The sequence below is a fragment of the Biomphalaria glabrata genome, chromosome 13, assembly GCF_947242115.1.
Source record: "Biomphalaria glabrata chromosome 13, xgBioGlab47.1, whole genome shotgun sequence".
NCBI lineage: Eukaryota > Metazoa > Mollusca > Gastropoda > Planorbidae > Biomphalaria > Biomphalaria glabrata.
The window spans coordinates 22,445,834-22,467,190 of NC_074723.1; the positions used below are offsets into that span (position 1 = coordinate 22,445,834).

Below are 21,357 nucleotides of genomic sequence, written 5' to 3' on the forward strand. Positions count from 1 at the left end.
AACACTGTCAAGGTAGATAAACAAGCAATGCCAACACTGTCAAGGTAGATGAACAAGCAATGCCAACACTGTCAAGGTAGAGGAAAAAGCAATCCCAACACTGTCAAGGTAGATGAACAAGCAATGCCAACTCTGTCAAGGTAGAGGAACAAGCAATGCCAACACTGTCAAGGTAGAGGAACAAGCAATCCCAACACTGTCAAGGTAGATGAACAAGCAATCCCAACACTGTCAAGGTAGATGAACAAGCAATGCCAACACTGTCAAGGTAGATGAACAAGCAATCCCAACACTGTCAAGGTAGAGGAACAAGCAATGCCAACAATGTCAAGGTAGATGAACAAGCAATGCCAACAATGTCAAGGTAGATGAACAAGCAATGCGAACACTGTCAAGGTAGATGAACAAGCAATGCGAACACTGTCAAGGTAGATGAACAAGCAATCCCAACACTGTCAAGGTAGATGAACAAGCAATGCCAACTCTGTCAAGGTAGAGGAACAAGCAATGCCAACACTGTCAAGGTAGATGAACAAGCAATGCCAACACTGTCAAGGTAGATGAACAAGCAGTCCCAACACTGTCAAGGTAGATGAACAAGCAATGCCAACACTGTCAAGGTAGATGAACAAACAATGCCAACCACTGTCAAGGTAGATGAACAAGCAATGCCAACACTGTCAAGGTAGATGAACAAGCAATCCCAACACTGTCAAGGTAGATGAACAAGCAATGCCAACACTGTCAAGGTAGATGAACAAGCAATGCCAACACTGTCATGGTAGATGAACAAGCAATGCCAACTCTGTCAAGGTAGAGGAACAAGCAATGCCAACACTGTCAAGGTAGATGAACAAGCAATGCCAACACTGTCAAGGTAGATGAGCAAGCAATGCGAACACTGTCAAGGTAGATGAACAAGCAATCCCAACACTGTCAAGGTAGATGAACAAGAAATGCCAACACTGTCAAGGTAGATGAACAAGCAATGCCAACATAAAACCCAAGCACCTAATGCGAATTTAAGACTCTCAGTTATGTAACACAGTGTTCTTAGACGGCTCAAACAGTCGCTTCCACGATAATAAACTAATACTACAGTTGGCCAATAAAATAACTATCAGAGATATTGACCACTGAAAAAAATGTTGTAGAGATATGTTCACTGAAAAACAATCTATAAAAGCTATTGCATTTGTAATGCTATTCACCATTGGAATTGAGACTTATTGAACTGTGTGTTATGTATCAAGAGCTATGACCAATATATTTTCTACTACAGCTATAAAACGCTCTATTGTAGCCATTGACCATCCTACTAATGCTATTGAATATTGTATTTTCAACTAAAACTATTCACCATTGTACTTTCTGATAGTTATTGACCATTGTAATATCTGATGAAACTTTTGACTATTCTACTTCCTACTAGCGCTTTGACCATTGTACTTTCTACTAGAGCTATTGACCATTGTGTTTTCTACTAGAGCTATTAGCCATTTTACTTTCTACTATAGCTATTGGCTATTTGTACTTTCTACTAAAACTTTTGACCATTGTATTTTATACTAGAGCTATTAGCCATTGTACTTTCTACAAGAGCTTTGACCTCTATATTACTACAAGAACTATTGACCATCAAAATGTGTACTACCTCTACTGGCAGTGTAAATGACTATTACAGCTATTGCTTAATCGATCCATGGCTCGTCGCTCGAAGACACGAATTCTCTGACACCCCTCTCTACCCCACCCCTCTAGTTCTTTATAACGCTCAGGTTCATTCACACTCACCAGCCGCACACACACACACCTCCTTGCAGCCTCTCACTCCCACCCCCTGTCATGTGTGGCATTCAAACGTCGGACATTTTGGACAGGGCTGGAGAAATAGAAAAATTACCAACATTCTTTCTCTCTCTGTCAAATGATTATCTCTCTCTCTCTGTCTTTCATATTTTCTTTCTCTCTTTTTTTTTCTTTTTATCGGATACTCATCTCTTTATCCTTCTGTCTGTCTCCACCAAAAAAGTCTTCTCTCTCTCTCTCTCTGTTTCTTCATCTGCCTTTTTCTTAATTTTCTTTCTCCCTCCCCTCTCCTCTCTCTATCTGTATTTCGCCCCTCTTGTCAAGCACATATACATAAATACATTTAGTGAATAAATTGTACAGGCTATCCATGTCATTATTTTTCTCCCTTCTCTAGTCATCCCTCTCCCCCCCCTCTCTCTCTCTAACAATAAAAAAGCATTTATAATAAAAAGGGGGCGGGGGGAACGATCTGAATTCGAACTCATGGCTCAAGCCTCCTCAAGCCGACATTGTAACCACTCTGCTAGTGAAGTTCTTATGAACATAGTATATTGTATAGTTATTTATTGTTTCAATAGTCTCGTCGTATTTCAGGTTGGTGTTCACTAAGACTCAGATGACGACCTTTAAAGGGGAATAATTCAGCGTCTACCACTACTTCAGTCAAGTAAAATTTCTGTCCCTTGTTCGGGCGACCAAACTAAATAACTGATAACCAAATAATTAACTAATTGTTGTTGTTTTTTAAATTGATTATTGTGTTGTGAGGTAAAGGAAATAAATGTGCACATTTTCAGCTTGATCCGAGATTGTGTGTGGGAGAAATAACGTGTACAAACTTTTGACCAGACACACAGAGTGAGTTGATATAAAGAGTTCACAATTAACTAAACAATGTCAAGGACATTCAATGTTGACAACTACATTTAAAAAAAAAAAAAGCTATAAATGGAAGAGCGTAAAAAATAATAATTCGCATTGCTAAAAAGTCTATAAATGTTATATAATTTTTACAATGCATAGTTTCTCCCTACTTCCATTATTCGGCCCACCGGAGACACCACAATGCTAGCTATTTACAGGTTTTCCTCCATAGTTGAAAATCTCTAATAGCACTCAACTAACCTACATCATCATATAAACTCAGATTTGTTTCATAAAAACTGCTCCAGATTTTAACTCGATCAACCAATACACTCCCCCACCCTCTTTTCTTTAAAAAAGATACAAAAAAAAGAAAGCAAGTCAAAGAATCATTTGAAAGTAGGCCATGTACTGAAGTTATTTATACTGATGGCTATTTTAGGTCTCTCGAGATTAAACAAAATGGCTGACAGTGACGTCAACAAAACTCGTCATTAAATCATTTCAAGTGTTTCTTTTTAATATTTAAGAATTAGTGCGATTTTTTTTTACACAATTTCTTAACAATAAACAAGGTGGTCCACCAAGGCAGGTAAAAAGGCAGGTTTCAATATTTCAAAAAGAATATCAGAATGAAATTCTATCAAAGGCAAATGACAGAGAAGAATAGAGAAAGAATGTTGACAGATCATGTGTGGTACCCCAACAATCCAGCAGACCAAGGGATAGGTGAAAGTGAATGTGAAGTTCGATGCGAACCTGGCCTAACAGATGAGTTAGAATGATTATCTAATTGATGTAATTGTTTTGTAAACGGTAAATCTCTTATTCAGAGCCTCATTTGTATAAATTTATGACATTTCCGAAAAAAAAATCCTTTAGCTATGTGTTTCACAGCCATGTAACCGCTCTGTAGACGAAGTCATAATATGAAAAACCACTTATTAATTGTTGTTTTAAATAATGTTCCACTTATACGTATACTAAATAGATTTTTTCTCTTTAAAAAAAAGTAAATATTATCTTTTGTAAATGCAATACAATTGTAAAATAATTTTATTTTTACAAAACAAAATCTAAAACCGTTTGCGTAAATGTTTTTAAAAAATATGGTAAATAGTTATCTCCCTTACTAAAAAGTCTCCCTATGCTTTTTACTATTAATAGTGAATAGTTGTAAAAAAAAAAGTGTATTTTTTAGAAAAAAAAAACATCTGCTTTCATAGTTGATTTTAAAAATGAGATTTTTTGCTTTCAGAAAATAAAAAATAGCCGTTGCATCAGAACTTTGAATGGTCAAAAATATTATGATGTCAGATTTTTACTATCTTTTTTAGTTTACGAGATCTAAACGGGACGGACGGACGGTTTGTTCACACAAATCAAATAACATCTTTACCACTTTCGGGGGCCGCTAATACAAAAAAATGTGTTCTTTCTGTTGTAATATTTTTATGACTTCCCTGGCGTTAAAATACGATCAATATTAGATCTAGATCTTTTCTCATAGATACATTGAATACACCTTCGGGTGATCACACATCGAGGTAGAAAACGATTTTAAAATATTTTAGAAAGATCTGAGAAAAGAGAGAGAGAGAGAGAGAGAGAGAGTGATGAAGGAAGAAGAGGGAGAGGAGAGTGGTAGGATACCATGTTGGCTTTGATTGTAGGCTAGGAATGAGACGTCTGAGTGCAGTCTATCAACTCTGATTACTGCTCCAGGAGCACTGAAAGAGCTATTATTGACACGGATCATGGCTGGCACAGAGAGTTATCTGGTGCCCGTTGAGACTGTTATAGTCAGCTTTCGCAGAGAAAATATAGTGCTCATATTGGGAACATACAGAGAGAGAGAGAGAGAGAGAGACAGTAAGAGAGAGAGAGAGAGTGAGAGAGAGAGAGAGAGTGAGCCGGGGACTAATTAACAACTAGTTCACAACAGCAATCTTTCACTTACTATTTCAAACCAAAAAGCAAGCAATATATATTTTAAAAAAAACTTTAAACAAGGTTACAAAGACAGTTTGTGTGGAAACACAAACTCATAATCGGCCCCCGAAGTGGTCCACCCAGGCAGGTAAAAATATTTTCAGAATGAAATTCTATCAAAGCAAATGACAGAGAAGAATTGAGAAAGAAGGTTGACAGATCGTGTGTGGTGCCCCAGCAGTCCAGCAGACCAAAGGATAAGTAAAAGTGAATGTTTAGTTAGATGTGAATCTCGCCTAACTGATATGTTATAATAAATATGTAATTGATCTAATTGTTTTGTAAAGGGTCAATCTCTTATTTCAAATCCTCAAGAAAAAAAACATTTCCGTAACAAAAAACATAATAATAATACCTTTAGTTAACTGTACTTTTTATATGTACACTCTATTGCAGTTCACGCGATTATATGAAAAACTACTTATTAATTGTTGTTTTAAATTATGTCCGACTTATATACATACTAAAAAAAAGTAAACATGTGTGTGTATGTGTAAATGTAGTACTTTGTATGACAGAACTGACTAAACTTAGCAATACACATGTAAAAAAAGACAAAAGATCTAAAACCATTTGCTTAAATGTGTTGAAAATAGAGTATGTGGCTACCTCCGCTACTGAAGAGCCTCCCTTGTTTGTTACTATTAATATGGAATAGTTGTAAAAGTGGTGTATTGTTATGAAAAAAACTGCTTGCATAAGTGATTAAAATTTTTCGCTCTCAGAAAAGAAAAAGTAGTCGTTGCATCAGAACTTTGAATGGTCTAAAATATTATGATGTCGGATTTTCACTATCTTTTCTAGTTTACGAGATCTAAACGGGACGCACGGACGGACGGACAGACATTCCACACAAAACTAATAGCGTCTTTTCCCCTTTCGGGAGCCGATAAAAATCCTGGTAGACAGATCAAGTGAGTTAATATAAGCTTTATAAAAAAGGTTATTCTTTCGTAGTAGAATACTAAGAAAAATCAAAACAAATCACGTTTTATACTGTCTTTGAACAAAACGGCCTTGTAGGGTTAATTTTTCCTTTTCTTTGTTCCAAATTAATCTCTAACTCTGCTGTATAAAAGTTCATATGTGTTCGCTTAACTCCCTTTGCTGTGTATTTCCTGTTTCTAATTCTAATCACCTAACTCTTTTAACCATAATATGAGAGAAAATAAAGAAAAAAAATACACACAAGCTCAGCGTTGACCACAGCCAGGACCTTGGACTCTGACACGTAACACCGCCCGCAGAGCTTAAAAAACTAGGGAATAGGTAACTTAAGAGGATGGGGTTTGAGATATTTGTATATAAAAAAAAAGAACCAAAGCAAAAGTTTTATAAACTATTCATTTTATTTTGAGCTCAAAGGATTTTTCTTTGTTTGAAAAGAACAGAACAAAGGTATTGTGTTGTATTTTTTTTTTTTTTTTTTGGTTTTGTTTACGAAGCAAAGAAATATGTCTTACATTTCCGAAGCAAAAAAAATCTGGCTAGAAGAAGTTCCGTAATGGCTACACAGTAAACTCTCAGTAATAGGACATGATTGAGGACAAAGCACATATTCCTGACAAGGGTTTAGATATTGACCTTCAACACAAGTGCAACGTTAAGATAAAAGGCCAAGAGACTTCAATCTTGTAATGAAGATAATAAGAGTTTATACTGGCTGATGTAATGCATATACTTTGACTAAGTTGCTATTGCGTGTGTCTCTTATAATACAAAATAGAGGCGAGAACTTTTAAATTTATTGTTCAAAATCTTATACCATCTTGCGATCTTATTTGTAGTGTATTTACAATGTCAAGCTTTTTATAAAAATGTGTGTGAGGTATTAATGCACTCATAAATTAGGTTGGATTTATTGCTTGCTTTAACCATATATATAATAATCAACCAATATCTTCAGATTTTTTTTTTTTTTTGTTACATTTTTAAGCTTACGACTATTCAATAATATCTGTTCCTTTGAAATGTATGACCCTAATCATTTTCACTGAGAAGCCTTGCCATTTGGTGTACACGTCAAGATCGCAAAGGGATATATAAACAGGACGTTTATTTTATACACTGACTTCTCGAAGCTTCGAGTTTCTACGTAAAATATGTAGGGGAGTTAATTAGAAATGTGGAGGCGCAGTGGTTGAGCGGTAAAGCACTTTGCTTCTGAACTGGGGTCCAGGATTCGAATCCTTGTGAAGACTGGGATCTTTAATTTCGGGATCTTCGGGCGCCTCTGAGTCCAACCAGCTCCAATGGGTACCTGACATTAGTTGGGGAAAAGGAAAGGCAGTTGGTAGTTGAGCTGGCCACATGACACCCAGTTAGTGAGAACTGATCTGGATTGCAAAACTGAAGGTGAGAATGAAATCTACGAACGCTGCTCCCCCCCCCTCCTTTCAAGCGCGGTGGCATGGGGCGGAAGAGAAAAGCTTATATCATGGTTCAGAATCAGCTTATTGAGTATATACGTTTTAAGCTTCATGTTCAGTTTTGAGAATTTATTAATGAAATATAAGTATAAAGTGTATTATTGCTAGATATATAGTGTGTGTTCAATGAATAATACTAGAAGGGTTAGAATATTTTATTTCGTAAAGAGGAATAGTTATTTCATCTATAAAAGGCAAACTACTGGATATTGAGTTATCAACTTTTCAAAGTGCAGGCATCATGCAATACTAAAATTCAACCATAACAGCATTCTCCCCTATCGAATTGCTAACCATAATAATATTTTAATTACAGATTTGTTTCGTTAAACGGGTGTAAAGCCAAACACATGAGCTACCTCCAGATCTAGAGTTTATCTTTCATGGCAGTCGCAAGCCTCCTTATTGACTTATTTGTTTGCTGCTGAGTTCCAGGCGATGCTCCAGTTTGTCTCCACCGTGCACGAGTTAGCAGCAGACATCAAACAACGTTAGCCTGGTTGTTGCACTGAATAAATAATACCAGTAGGTAGCCGTGTGAATGACCGTCGAAACCCAGAGCTCAGTCAGCCATCCCCACTGTATTGTTGTGGTCGATCCATCAAGGCATAGGGGGGATAATCAATACCGTAACTAGATCGCAAGTCAATATTTGACAACACATAACACGGGGTGGATGCCAAAGGGATGGGGGGGGTGGAATGAGCCTAGCTCATCTCTATAGACCCTCATCTTCACTGCAGATCGCGTGTCTACTATAGGGAAGTGCTAATTTACAGAGTGCTGACCTGTCTCCAAGATAATTACACCAAGAATTTTGAGAAATTGTGTGTCCTTATTTCTTGCCATTGAAAGTCCTGTTCTTTTTAAGAAAGGCAGAAATCAACACAGCTACTCGTTTTGTTTTGGGCGGACTATTATTACGGGTAATGTTTAAGATTCTGTCCCTTTTCTTCTTCCAATCACATCCTGAAACTTCGATCAAGACCTAATAGATCAACATAACAACAAAGTTCACATCACAGAATGACCACGCTCTCAAGAGCTTTGAGAAGACTCATGGGATTCATCTCCACAAACAACAAAAATATACCGAAAATGTAATGACTGCCGAATAGGAACCCATGGCAGGGAAAAACAAACAAGTTATCGCTCCTGACGGCGAGGAGCTGTTAGTGTCTGTGTTTCAGGCTAAGAAGATAAATGACACAAAAATAACCTGCAAAGAAATAAGCACAAGCCGTGGAGCTTAGAGTGAACGCAATGTAGCAATGTGCTGAACCCTGAATGCAGTCGGCTTTTCAAAACGAAGATTGAACTCAACAGCCATCTTGGAGTTCATAGATGACATTGTTCTTATCTTCGACTATCTTATCTTATCAACTACATGTTGTGTATTTATGTTTTTTTGTTGTGTGTTGTGAACTGATCTGTTCTTGTGTGTCAAAATGTCTTGGTGTCCAGGTCAGCTTGTGTGTGTGTACTGTGTTATCGTGAACTGTTTGCCATTCCTGTACAATGAAGCCTAGGATCCAGACACGTCTTCCTGTTGTGTCTCATTAGGTTACTTCACAACATACGTTACAACGTAGGAAAAGTCAGTGACGTAGCAACCATGGCTCGAAGGGGTTCATGGCGCCAGGGCCCACGATCACTAGGGGTTATTTAAGGGAATGTGTTGACTATAAGAGTTTAAATGCATCACATTATTATATTATTTTAATTAAATCATGTTCATTGTTCTTAAATTCTATTTCTGGTGTCCGAGCGAAATAACAAAATCATCGTATTACTGTAGCATGTAATCTATTAAAGGAAGGTAACTCTTAAAGTGTCAGTACAGCGTTTCATTTAAATCTAATGTATTAATTTTTTTATTTAATAATAATAACAATAACAACTTGTAAGCCTACTCATTGTGAAAGTGTTCTATATGATGTATAATATTTTCTTTTGTTTTGGTACAAATGTTATTTCTTTCTTTAATATTACAGTGCATATTTACTAGTTGAAATATTTGAATTAATTGTAAGAGTTAACAGTAGATATTAAGCATTTATCGTAACTTATATCTTTTGAAGATTATTCATATGCACATTTCATTAGAATAACTGTACATCAAATCTTATCTAAATATTGTAACACAGTAAATACACGATTCACCCACCTATAGACAATATGTCTTCCAAATGTTTGAAGTAGCAAACATGGAAACCAAGCTGGAGATCACAATCGACTTTCTACTTAGTAGGTTGAACATTAATTTCCTGACAAAGGTGCTTTAAAAAACCATCGTCTCCTAACTAGACGCAGCTGATGTAAAACAGGACCAGTGCGCTATGGGAAGCCTATCATTCCTCATACGTATGACGACCATTACAAATTCAGAATTTCCTAACTTTACATGGTTGACCAATGACATTGGCCCCTCAAATGATCTGCATTGACCTAGTTTAGTTTAGAGATTATGTTAGTTTTGTGCATTGTTTTTAGTGACGGTAAAAGTAGTGACGTAGTCAGACAGACGAATGACGTTTCAGAATACGTGTACATGATAAAAGAAGACTATGGCTTGGGCTTGTAGGAAGATGGATAGTGAATAGATCAAACGACGGATAGAGAGACAAGACGATCATCCCCATCTGTAATTAAACATCAGTTGAAGTCATCACAAGTTTTATTAAGTATGTTCTAGTTAATTGTTGGACAGATCCAAAGCTGGAGGAAATTGTTCTCTTTTACCCCGTAAGGAACAGATGCACCTTGTGTACTGTCTGGCGTAGAAGTCTGTTTTCATTGACATGTACTCTCAGTAGAGCCCAGTTGTTTCAGTCACACTATAAGGGGTGGGGGCCCAACTTCGCATTCCTGAACCCGGGCCCACGGGTATCTCGCTACGCCACTGGAAGAAGCTTAATTACATTTTCATCTGCAAATGCAGGAAATTCAATAGTCTAGCAAATACTAGTTTCCCATTGTTCGCATTGTCTGTCATTGTGGTTTGGCTACAAATAAACCAGTTTCGTAATTTTTTTTTTAAATGTAATTGCGGGGATATTAAGAAAAATATTTAGTTCATATGCAAGTCGAACGGGTTAACGCACAATGTAGCACTAGATCTGTATTGTATCGGGATGAGTTGACATTCAAACAGACTGGCCAATCAGACGATTTTTTTGTGTCTCATTTACTATGCTAAGTCCATAGTGAATAAACACAATGGCAGTTCAAAGCTAGTGTGACAGTGTGACCTTGTGACTTGTCACTTCACCTACACAGAAAACGTGTGGATCTTCTCATATTCCGGATCCGTAAACAGAGAAGAGGCAGCTTTCAATTCTTTGCGAAAATTCTTTTATTATTTTTATTGTTCTATACATAACACGGTTCAACTTTCAAATATCATTTCTAATTATTAGAGGCTATTAAAACCAGGAAAACCAACAACTTGGCAGAGTTAAAGTCATTGATAACAAAATAAGATCAGATAAAATAATGCACGATTTTAGTAGAAATTTTATTAAAAAAATGATCAGTGTACTCTTACAGGTTCATTGTCACGTGGCTATAATTATCAAGAAAGAACTTTTTTTTACAAAGCTTCTATCAACTCTGTCTGTCAGGTACGAATCTTCTACACGCTTTTACTCCCACTTCCCATTCTTGGATTAAGTTGAAACTTTGCAAGATTATTAATTGCCAATGTCAGCCCATGAATCAATAATAAATTAACCAACTAGTTAATTGATTGGTGGTTTTTAATTTTTTGTGTTTTATATAAGAAAGGGAAATAAATCTTCAAGTATTGAAATATAGCAGCCATAGTGCTGTTCTTTTCATTATATAAGCTGTTTTTAAAAAGTCTGTTTTATATTTTGTTTGTTCATATATTTAGTGCATACGTCCGTAGACATACCAGACTCTAAATTTGCGTTCACTCAGAATGGAAACAAAACACTAACAATTACTTTCACTAAATATATAAAAAATGAAAACAAAATAGCCTGTTACAAGAGCTAGATATTAATTTCAACAAAATATGGATTTAATAAATTGGGACAGGTTATAGTCAAGTTATAGATCTAGAAGAACGAATTAGATATTATAGGCCCGACTATACAAGGCAGGTTACAATGGCTAGCTTCAATTTGGAAACTTTTCCACTTGCAGTAGACCAGAGCGTCAACTTATTTGGTGAGGGGGGGGGGCACTTTGTGTTGTTACATTTCATTAGATTATAAAGTCGGGGGGGGGGGCACTTTGTGTTGTTACATTTCATTAGATTATAAAGTCGGGGGGAGGGGGCCCACTTTGTGTTGTTACATTTCATTAGATTATAAAGGTGGGGGGGGGGGAGGCCCACTTTGTGTTGTTACATTTCATTAGATTCTAAAGTCTTCAAAGCATCACAAACTGAAGGGAAGTAGAAGAGAATAATTACGAGAGTAAATCTTACGACTTCAGCCTCCCCCACCATCTATTTACTGAAGCGATACACACACACACTTAACACGCTTATACATCGTTTGGTATGAAAGGGAGGAGCGGTGATTGAGGGCTAAAGGTCCCGGGTTGAAGAAACAGAAACAGGTGACCTTCACATCATCTGCCCCATATATCGCAAAGTTTGATAAAGGAACTTTACTCTGCAATAAAGTATCAACAACAACGTGAGGGCGTGTTGATTTGAGTGGTAAAACCAATATCTTCTGAGGCAAGTGGTCGAGTATACAAAACCCTGGGAAGAATGGGAATTTAAATTTTAGGATTCTTAGGACATCCCTGTTCACCATCTAAATAGTTGGAGAAAGTAAAGGCGGTTAGTTATTGGGCAAGCCTTTGTGCGTCTTATTTTATGTTAGATGTCCCTGATTCATACTACAATCCCCATATTAATTCTAGAGACACCAGATACGCTGACAGAGTTGGCGTCTATTATTTGATACGCCCCTGTTTATGTAGCATTCAACAAAAAGCCGCAGTGGCGACAAGCAAGCAAGACGAATGATCATATCGCGTGTCTAGGATGTCAAGGTCAGGATAACTTTTTAAAAATCTTCTTTTCTGTGAAATAATATCGTCAATAAAATACATACAGAAACTCGTGGTATCCAAATCTGAAGATTTTTTTAAAGAATGCATCGAACTTCTCGAAGCCCCCAAAAGAATCCATAAAAATGAATGAACATTGTAAGTATCCAGAATAAGACACCACAGTGAACTAAATACAGCAATATCCAGATGCCTGAACCTTTAATTGGGTCGTGTCACCATGCCCACACACAATGCTGAGTGGAAGAATTTCCGGCACACTCACGTGACAAAAAAAAAAGCACGGTGGCTGGCTCGTCTTTCTAAAGACGCTAATCGGAACTGAAATGGATTTGCTGTACAACGTGTACGTGTACGGAGCGCTGTCGGTGCCACTGGATCAGACTTGGCCACTGGATCTTGATACTGTCTATTAAATACACCATTTCTGTTTGGACAGATTTCTTGTAGCCTGGCAAGTCATCGACTTTATCCTGTGTCCATCTTTTAGACATGTTTCCATCTAATGACGATGTATTAGTAAGCTATGTAACTTCAACTAGTTCGTTACGATATACAGATGATTCCGGTTAAACGGACCACTTCTGGACACGATAACTTTGGTCCTTATAACCGGCTGGCCCGATTAAACGAACCTTTTCTATATTTCGGTGCTGCAGGGTTCGGTCCATGTAGTAGCTGGTCCTAATAACCGGATTTGACTGTGGGGAGTGGAATTTCTTGTTCGGTACTTGGTACAACAGTGAAAGGGGAGCTGGTATGTGGGGAATTGGACGAGGGCGTTTAGCGAGGGAAAGTGAAGGGGGAGAACAACATCAACTAGATTCTTGTGTGTGTGTGTGGGGGGGGGGATAAGATTCAGTTCTGAGAAACACAAAGCAATTCAAAATAAATTCCCCTTTTATGTTCATAGTACTCCATCGGGTTTTCTTACTGTCTTTTTTTTTTAAATCCCTCGATGTTATGGGGTGTATGTGTGTGTTTCTGATGTCACCAATAGAAAAGGTGGGCGGATGGTTTGGTTGTGTAGAGTGAATAGATTTTGATGAAATTATGAGGTGGTCTGTCATAGTTCAAGTTAAGAAATACTGCGGTCTCAAATATGGAGTGGAGAACAAGCGAGAGAGTTCGATTTTGTTCAAAGAATCATTTTTAACTTGTGTTTCTAAGTGTCTACACACAACTATAATGAAGTTGAAAGCTGTGTATATTTAGAAAGAAATGTTATATTAAAGTTTCTTTCAAAAGAAGTCTGTTCACATTTATTTCTAGCTCTTCATTAAGAATGTAACACGCCTACACCTGTTTAGTTGTACTAGCTGTTTGGAGCTACAACCCAACGACCAAGTTTCAACACTCGGTCACCCCGTCTTAATAGTGCAAGGAACACAGACATGAAAAGAAAAAGTAGGAATGTATCTATTTAGAGAAATATCGGGTCAGACTGCCATAACCTTGACAATTATGGCCAGTATATACAGACTTTCTACGACTTTAATGACCTATAGAAAAATTAAATCTGACGGGGGTTTAATACGGTGACTATTTCTTTGATTACAAGAGTATCGATTACACTCTGCCATGTGAATACAACTGTTTGATTACAAGAATATCGATTACACTCTGCCATGTGAATACAATTGTTTGATTACCAAACTATCGATTACACTCTGCCATGTGAATACAATTGTTTGATTACCAAACTATCGATTACACTCTGCCATGTGAATACAATTATTTGATTACCAAACTATCGATTACACTCTGCCATGTGAATACAATTGTTTGATTACCAAACTATCGATTACACTCTGCCATGTGAATACAATTGTTTGATTACCAAACTATCGATTACACTCTGCCATGTGAATACAATTGTTTGATTAGAAGAGTATCGATTTCATTCTGCCATGTGAATACAATTGTTTGATTACAAGAGTATCGATTATACCCTGCCACGTGAATACAATTGTTTGATTACCAGACTATCGATTACACTCTGTCATGTGAATACAATTGTTTGATTACAAGAGTATCGATTACACTCTTCCATGTGAATACAATTGTTTGGTTACAAAAGTATCCATTACACCATGTGAATACAATTGATTTTAAGCTACAGGACTTATGATTTATAAAAAGATTTCCGCTATACAGGAGTGCTTTTCCTTAGAAGTACATTTAAAATATACATTAAAATATACAACTAACATGGCAGTAATCGAGGACACTATAAACTAGGCAATGTCAAGGAGGCTAACTTCTATAGTGCCAACTAAATAAAACACAAGTAAAGCTACAAATGGCAGAGATATGAATTGTGACTATTACATTTAATTAAAAACATTTTTAAAAAACATAGGTTTTCAAAACTTTCTTCAGTTTGTACAATGGATACACACACACACACAAAAAGCTAGATATGTAGAGTTTTTGTTTTCCGCCATTGGAGATTTTCACGATAAACTAATGAATGTCAAGGACGCGAAACTGAACGTCACTGTTGCCAACAGCTAACTGAACTAGACTGCTATAATCTAACATTGTTAGCTTTCGAGTGCTTTTGTTTTCACTACACGGAACTAAATTAAACCGTTCATTAGTTCTTGGCAGGATACAAATTAAAAAAAATACAACAATAAATAGACCCTATTTTAAATTGCAAACAAACGAGAAAAACATTTCTTCTCTTTCCCCACATTCTGTTGCAGCGGTCTCGATTCTCTTTCAAATAGGTTTTTGTTTGGAACTGAGGCGATTGGCCGATACAAGAAAAAGAAAGCCATATTTATAAAGGGAAATAATCTACTGAGTACAAAAACTATTTATCAGAATTGATAGCCTCCCTTGAAGAAATCTACTGCTCTGAAGTACTTACTTCTTCCATGAGAAAACTGGCACTCTGTGACTAGGCCGGATGTCATTGTTGTATAGGTACAATTCATCCATAAACCTTCCACTATTGTAATATTCCATGTGCCTGAAAAATGTCAAATATTACATCTTAGGCTTGTGCTACAGGTGTAATCGTAAAATGAATTAAAATGAAATGTGAATTAACTTTTTCAAAAAAAATTCACTGAATCGAATAAAATGAAAACGATTTTTAAAGATCCGGATGATATTCAAGCGTACAAAGTTGCTATTTTTTTTTTTTTTTGGCCGAAGCAAGGGTCTAGGGTTCAAATCATTTAACGATCCTAGAATAATGTCAATAGAGTTGCAATTTTCTTCAATAGGGTACTTGGCTAAAGGAAAATGAAAACATTAAAGTGGTTGGTAGTTTAGCTAGTAACAAATATCCCCTAGTTAATCTTTGGTTACAGCAAAGGGGGAAACCGTAACTTTAGCCTTAAGACCTATATGGGGAAATATTATTTTTTAAATAAAATCTATTTATATATAAGAAAGACAACTCATACATACAAATTAATCCCAACGAAATGATCAAAACATGAGTTATATCCCTTAGACAAAAAAAAAAAAAAAAAACTCGCAAACCCTAATGCGTATTATGAAAATTGTATATAAAACAAAAGGTAAAAAAAAAATAATGATATAGCAATATAAAATTATAAATAACATCTGAATGAATCAAAAATGAAAAGAACGTCAGATATTTTACTTTAATCAACAAAAATTGTAAAAGACAAATCTGATAGTTAAGCCAAACTATATTATTCTTTCTAAACTTGCAATAAACTGCACAATGTTATGTGTATAATTTCAGACCGATAGGATATTGATAATTTGTCAAAATAGACCATTCCATTTTGAGCGGCCCCCAACAGGAGAAAAGCCTCTATCAGTTTTGTCCATCGCCCCATTACGATTATAAAACCTAGACAAGATATTGACTATGTGACAATCATGATATTTTAGAACTTGCAAAGTTCTGGTGGACCTGCTACTTTTTTGTTTTCTGAAAACGAAATGTTAATTTTTTAAAAATTAAATATTCAAGGTGTTGTTGCTTTTTTTTAAATAAATTAGGGCCTACACCACTTTACAACTATGCACTAAAAAACAACACTAACAATGCAGGGGTGATTGTATTAATAACCACGAATACCATTACTATATATTTTTAAGAAATATACGCAAACGTTTTATTGATTCCTAAAATATGTTTATAAAATATTTGTATTACTAAAGTTTTTTAAACTATACAAACTACAAAAATTTTAAAGAAAGTGTTTACTTTTGTTTTAAAACAGAACGAGTGCATAAAGTATGTGTACGCAGGGCCGCCGCTACCTATTGTGCAATGTGTGCATTGCACGCAGGCGGCCGAATTTAGGGGGCGGCCAAATCATTATTCCAAGGTATCTTTATTTTTTAAATTTTTTGTTTAATTTTTAAAATTACTTAAATATTTTAATGTTTTATATAAATCCTAATTATTCCATTACCCTTTAAAAAAAAATTAAAAAAAGATATTTGTACATGGAAGTTATTTTGGAAACTTATGAGAAACAAAATTGAGCGGCGTGCGAAAGATTCCCGCGGGTTTTTCTATAGGCGCCTACTCCTTTCTGGCCTTGAATTTTCGCGGATTGTTTTTAATATTTGTTTTGAATGACTCTTACAGAAGCAGATCAGTCAACACTCGACTCAACACATTTGTTTCTTTTTTCTTCTTAGTATCTACTTACTACATATGAATATTATTGTTTAGTACAAACCACCCGCCTTGCAAGCAGATCTAGTCATTATAAAGTCAATTCACTTGTATGTTAAGAAATGGCCGTTAGTTGAGCGTAGACAAGTTTTGGGTGATTATAGATGTAGATCTACATTAATTTGTAAGCTACAAGCCAACGACCGACCAACAGCTAGGGGGTTGAGGGGGACGACAAAAAAAAAGGATTTATTTTCATTGTAGTTATTAATATTTTAGTAATATTAGTAAAATTATATTATTACCAATATTTAAAAATTAAAATATCTTAAGTAAGAAACGTCGTTCATAATAAGACTTTGTCAAATGTAGAGTGTTTTCGCGAGAGGCATATGCAACAATGTGGGTACAAACTTTTAAAAGAGATCCTGTCTATACGTCTCCGCTAGTCTGATTCTTCTGGGTTTTCTTATCTCAGACTGGTCGACTTTCTTCCGACTATTACACTTCATTCTAGTGACGATTGTTGTGTGAAATAAAGGTCCGCGACAGAGACGTCTTACTTTCCACGAAGATAATCATAAAAAGACCACGCCCATTTCACACGTCCGTGTGTTATATGTACTTGGAATGTCCTCGCATAATACTGTTGACCAGGGCTGCCCCTTGGGACCATCAACTTTTATTTTTACAAGAATGAAAAGTCCGCTCTAAAAGAAAACACATTAATATTCGCCTTTTAAAAATATTCTCTCTTCTTTTTACGAGAAAAAAAGGGCGTTTCAGACGCCAGGAAGAACTCCATGAAGAAATTTTTTAACGCTTAAAAATTATGTTGGCAACACTATTTTCGAAAAAAAAAAAAGGAATGTTTATATTGAAATTGTATTACGTTAATTTCTATTCTAAACATTTTTTAAAATGTAAGGGGGGGGGGGCGGCATTTTTAAATTTCGCACGCAGGCGGCCATATCCTGCGGCGGCCCTGGGTGTATGTTACCGATAAAGTGCGACACACCGTTGATGCACAGATTGGTTACACTCATGTGCTAGTGTACGCAACATTCTTTTTCCTTGATTCACATTGCGGAAGTAATGTGCTAATTCCCTAGATAAACTGTACATGACCAATAGGCACTTGTTAAAGTGAGAGAGAAAAAAATATGTTTAAAATACAATCCAAACTCTAACCAAACCCGTAACACTAATCCTGATCCCTACTCTTACCACTAACCCTACACCTAAACCATACCCTTAATACTGAAAACCTAACTCTAACCCTAACCATAAACTAACCTTAATCTCAACTTTAACGGTACCGAAACCGTAGTGCAAATTTCGCCCATTAACGGAGCAAATCAGTTAATTTGCAAATAGGCTAGGTAGTCTGCACAATAACGGATTTCGCATAAAATTTTGAAATAACTTGAAAATATTTCTATGTGAACAATATTATATATAGCTTTTATTACAATATAAACAAAATTAACATGAGATAAAATGAAATAAATGTAGTAGACTTTAGTAATAATAGCAAATTAGCAAATGTTATTTTCAATAAAATCTAACTCAACAATAAAAACAACTCGTCTCTCGTCGCCAACACCACTGACGACAATTTCACTTATCTTGCTTCATTCACAACCAATCGCAAACCTCTTCTCACGTGAAGGTGGGACTCAGGCGTCACCATAGAAACATACACACACAATCCATAACAAGCGGTAACATATTTATGTCAAATCCATTTTAAAACAGCATTTGATAAGCATTGTTTTGTATTATACAAGTAGACTTTATTTTGCATGTGACAAAAATCCTTTAGACACTTATGCAAAGGGAAAGATTTCTTCCTTGACGCCTTGAATGAGAGATTGGCCCTTAACAAAACCATCCATTAGGTGATCATTTAATAGCATCAGTTTGGTCAGGCTCACACTGAACCATATCTTCATAACAATCAGTTAAAATTAATATTGAATACATATGAATATTAACAGTGATGAAAGAAATTTTTTTTTATATATCTCCGTACCCTGTGGTATGATATCGTCAGTCGCTCTAACAATACAATACTATCGGTAACACTTTCGACACGCTCATTGTGTATGGACGTAGATAGGGCTTTTGCTGTTGATAGTTTGTAGATCATAGCTTTTGATATTTATGCTAAAAATATTGAAATCTGTCTTTTTACCTGCCTGAATAGACCACTCGAGGGGGCCGATTTGAGTTTGTGTTTCTACACAAACCATCTTGTAACCTTGTTTTATGTGGGTTTTTTTTACTTTTTTATAAATATATATTTTACTATGGCGAAAGTGTGAGCTAACATTGGGAGTGGAAAAAGAAATGAGATAGAGAGAAGAGAAAAGTCTGGAAGTTAACCTTTTGCCCGTCTTTTTTTTTCTCTCCATTTTCTGTACACCATATGTCGCGCTAGATGAACCAATGAAACAACCGTAACCCAACAAAATTCCTTCAATTGATATGGTAATTAACCCAACCTTAAACATCTCAGCTTCATCTATACTAAATTAACATAATATCTAATCCCTCAGCCTGGCCGGGGAGAGTGCCAGGGATGGATGAGGGACTGAAAAAATGTTTCGTTAAAAAGGGGGAGATGGGGCATCCACGACAAAGTCCCTTATTAGGGATTTAAAAAAAAAAACTAACCTTTTTCGATGTCTCCACTAGAACAATGAACTTGTAGTGTTATTTGTTTTGTAACCTACACCAAGAACTGATCAGTTGTCATCTCTCCACAGCCTTGCCAAGCGAAGGTATAGTGGGGGGGGGGGGGGGTATTCTTGGAGTCCATTAATTTTTTCATACATAGATTTCGTGAATTTTTTTTATTTTGTGGATGAACTTAAAACCAATTAATGGGCAGAACTCCCGACTTCAGTTACGTCTTGCTGCCAAACTACTTCTGTTGCCTCTAAGTATACAGCTCCCAACCTACAAATAGTGCTCCTCAGTTTGAAACCCACAACCTACATATTATATTCCTTGGTTTGGAGCCCATAAATTATACAATACGCTCCTCAGTTTGGAGCCCCCAGCTTACATATTCTTCGACTAACACATAAGACATTTCAAATTTGCTTTACGATTGGTGTTTTTGCATGACCAAAAAAAAACAACGTTTGCATATTTAATTTTAAAACGAAAAGATTTGATTGCAGAAGACCAAAAGTAGCCATTGCAAATATTTTTAGCAAGCCACATAATATCGTAAAATGGGGTTTCAATAACACTTATATTTTTTAGATGTAAGCATGACAGACAGACGGACGGACAGAAGACACATAATTAATAAGGTTTTTTCCCCCTTTGGAGGCCGCTAAATAAAGGATCAAATAAGCCAAAGATTTTATTACTTTATTTACTGCTCTCTCTCTCTCTCTCTCTCTCTCTCTCCCTGCCTCTTCTTCTCTCTTTCTGCTTCCCCCCCCCCCCCTCGGCCCAGATTGCGTGACATCAACGAAGCTTGCCAAGGTTTAGCAGTTCGATCACTCTTGTGGTATTAAAAGGGGGAAATAACTCCATTCAAATCTACATGATTAGAGACGGTCAAGAAATCATAGACATCCATTGTGTTTGTGTGTATGTGTGCGCAAGTTTGTATCTGTGTGTGTGTGTTTTTCTCCACCAGGGACCAAAATCTTGACATTCTCTCTGTCACCAGACATCTAGACTTGACTTTCTTATTTACCTCATTGTTTTTTTTTTCACTTGACATGATAACAAGTAACATAAAAATAGTTTATAAAATGAATAAAATCGATATTGTAAAAAAGTGCTGCAGGGGTAGTGAAAGCAATTGTTTGGCTACTTATAACTAAGGAATGATAGATTTAGAACAAATTGAATATTTTTTAACCCCTCCCTATCCCCCCCCCCCCCCATTCTTTTCAAATCAAATCCTTGTTAACCGTTAAGGGAATCAGGACCTGCCTTATACATAGGCAAACCAGACAGTAGTCCAGAGCCTCCGATTGATAGGGGTCTTGCACAGGACTCAAACCAATGCTTGTTAAAGAAGAAATAGCTCCACTATTATTGCTGGAGGACACTAGGTTTTAAACAAATTGCGTACTTTTTTTTGTTCGTGGTATATTTTTTTTATTTTTCTATTTCATTTGGGTGCCACCAAATTCACCTCGCCTATGGCCCTGAGGGTATGTATAAATCTATTTAGATATATACAAATTTTATAATAGGCCGCTAGCCCCAGCAGACGGTGCGCAAAATATAATGAACATCTATTTATAGCTCAATTAGCTAGTAATTCTTTTCCCAAAGTTTAACATAAACTGTCAAATTTCTAGGAAAATTGTTAGAGTCGTTTTCGAGATTCCTTTCCAGGTTCTGCACATGTTTTGCCGATGAAGAATTTGCAAGCTGAATAGAGGAATTGTAAACAAAAAAAAAGTGTGTTTTTTTGTTGCTTGTCCAGTGAATTATTTATGTACAAACATGCAACTTAATCAGGTGAGAAAGGTTGTTACATCGGAAACGACTCTCTTTACATCCATCCCAACCACCCACCCAACCATCCATACATCCATCGGATCATCC

The 21,357-nt window shown here is 36.2% G+C and overlaps 1 protein-coding gene across 2 annotated transcripts in view; it reads right to left on the reverse strand.

The window, feature by feature from the left end:
• The window catches only part of LOC106074453 (uncharacterized), a 158,283-nt gene that overhangs the window by 29,487 nt on the left and 107,439 nt on the right, over positions 1-21,357 (reverse strand). For both annotated transcript variants that reach the window (XM_056007975.1, XM_056007976.1), the window contains one exon: positions 15,028-15,129. In XM_056007975.1, coding sequence (XP_055863950.1) covers positions 15,028-15,129 — 102 coding nt within the window. The remainder of the gene's footprint in view (positions 1-15,027; positions 15,130-21,357) is intronic.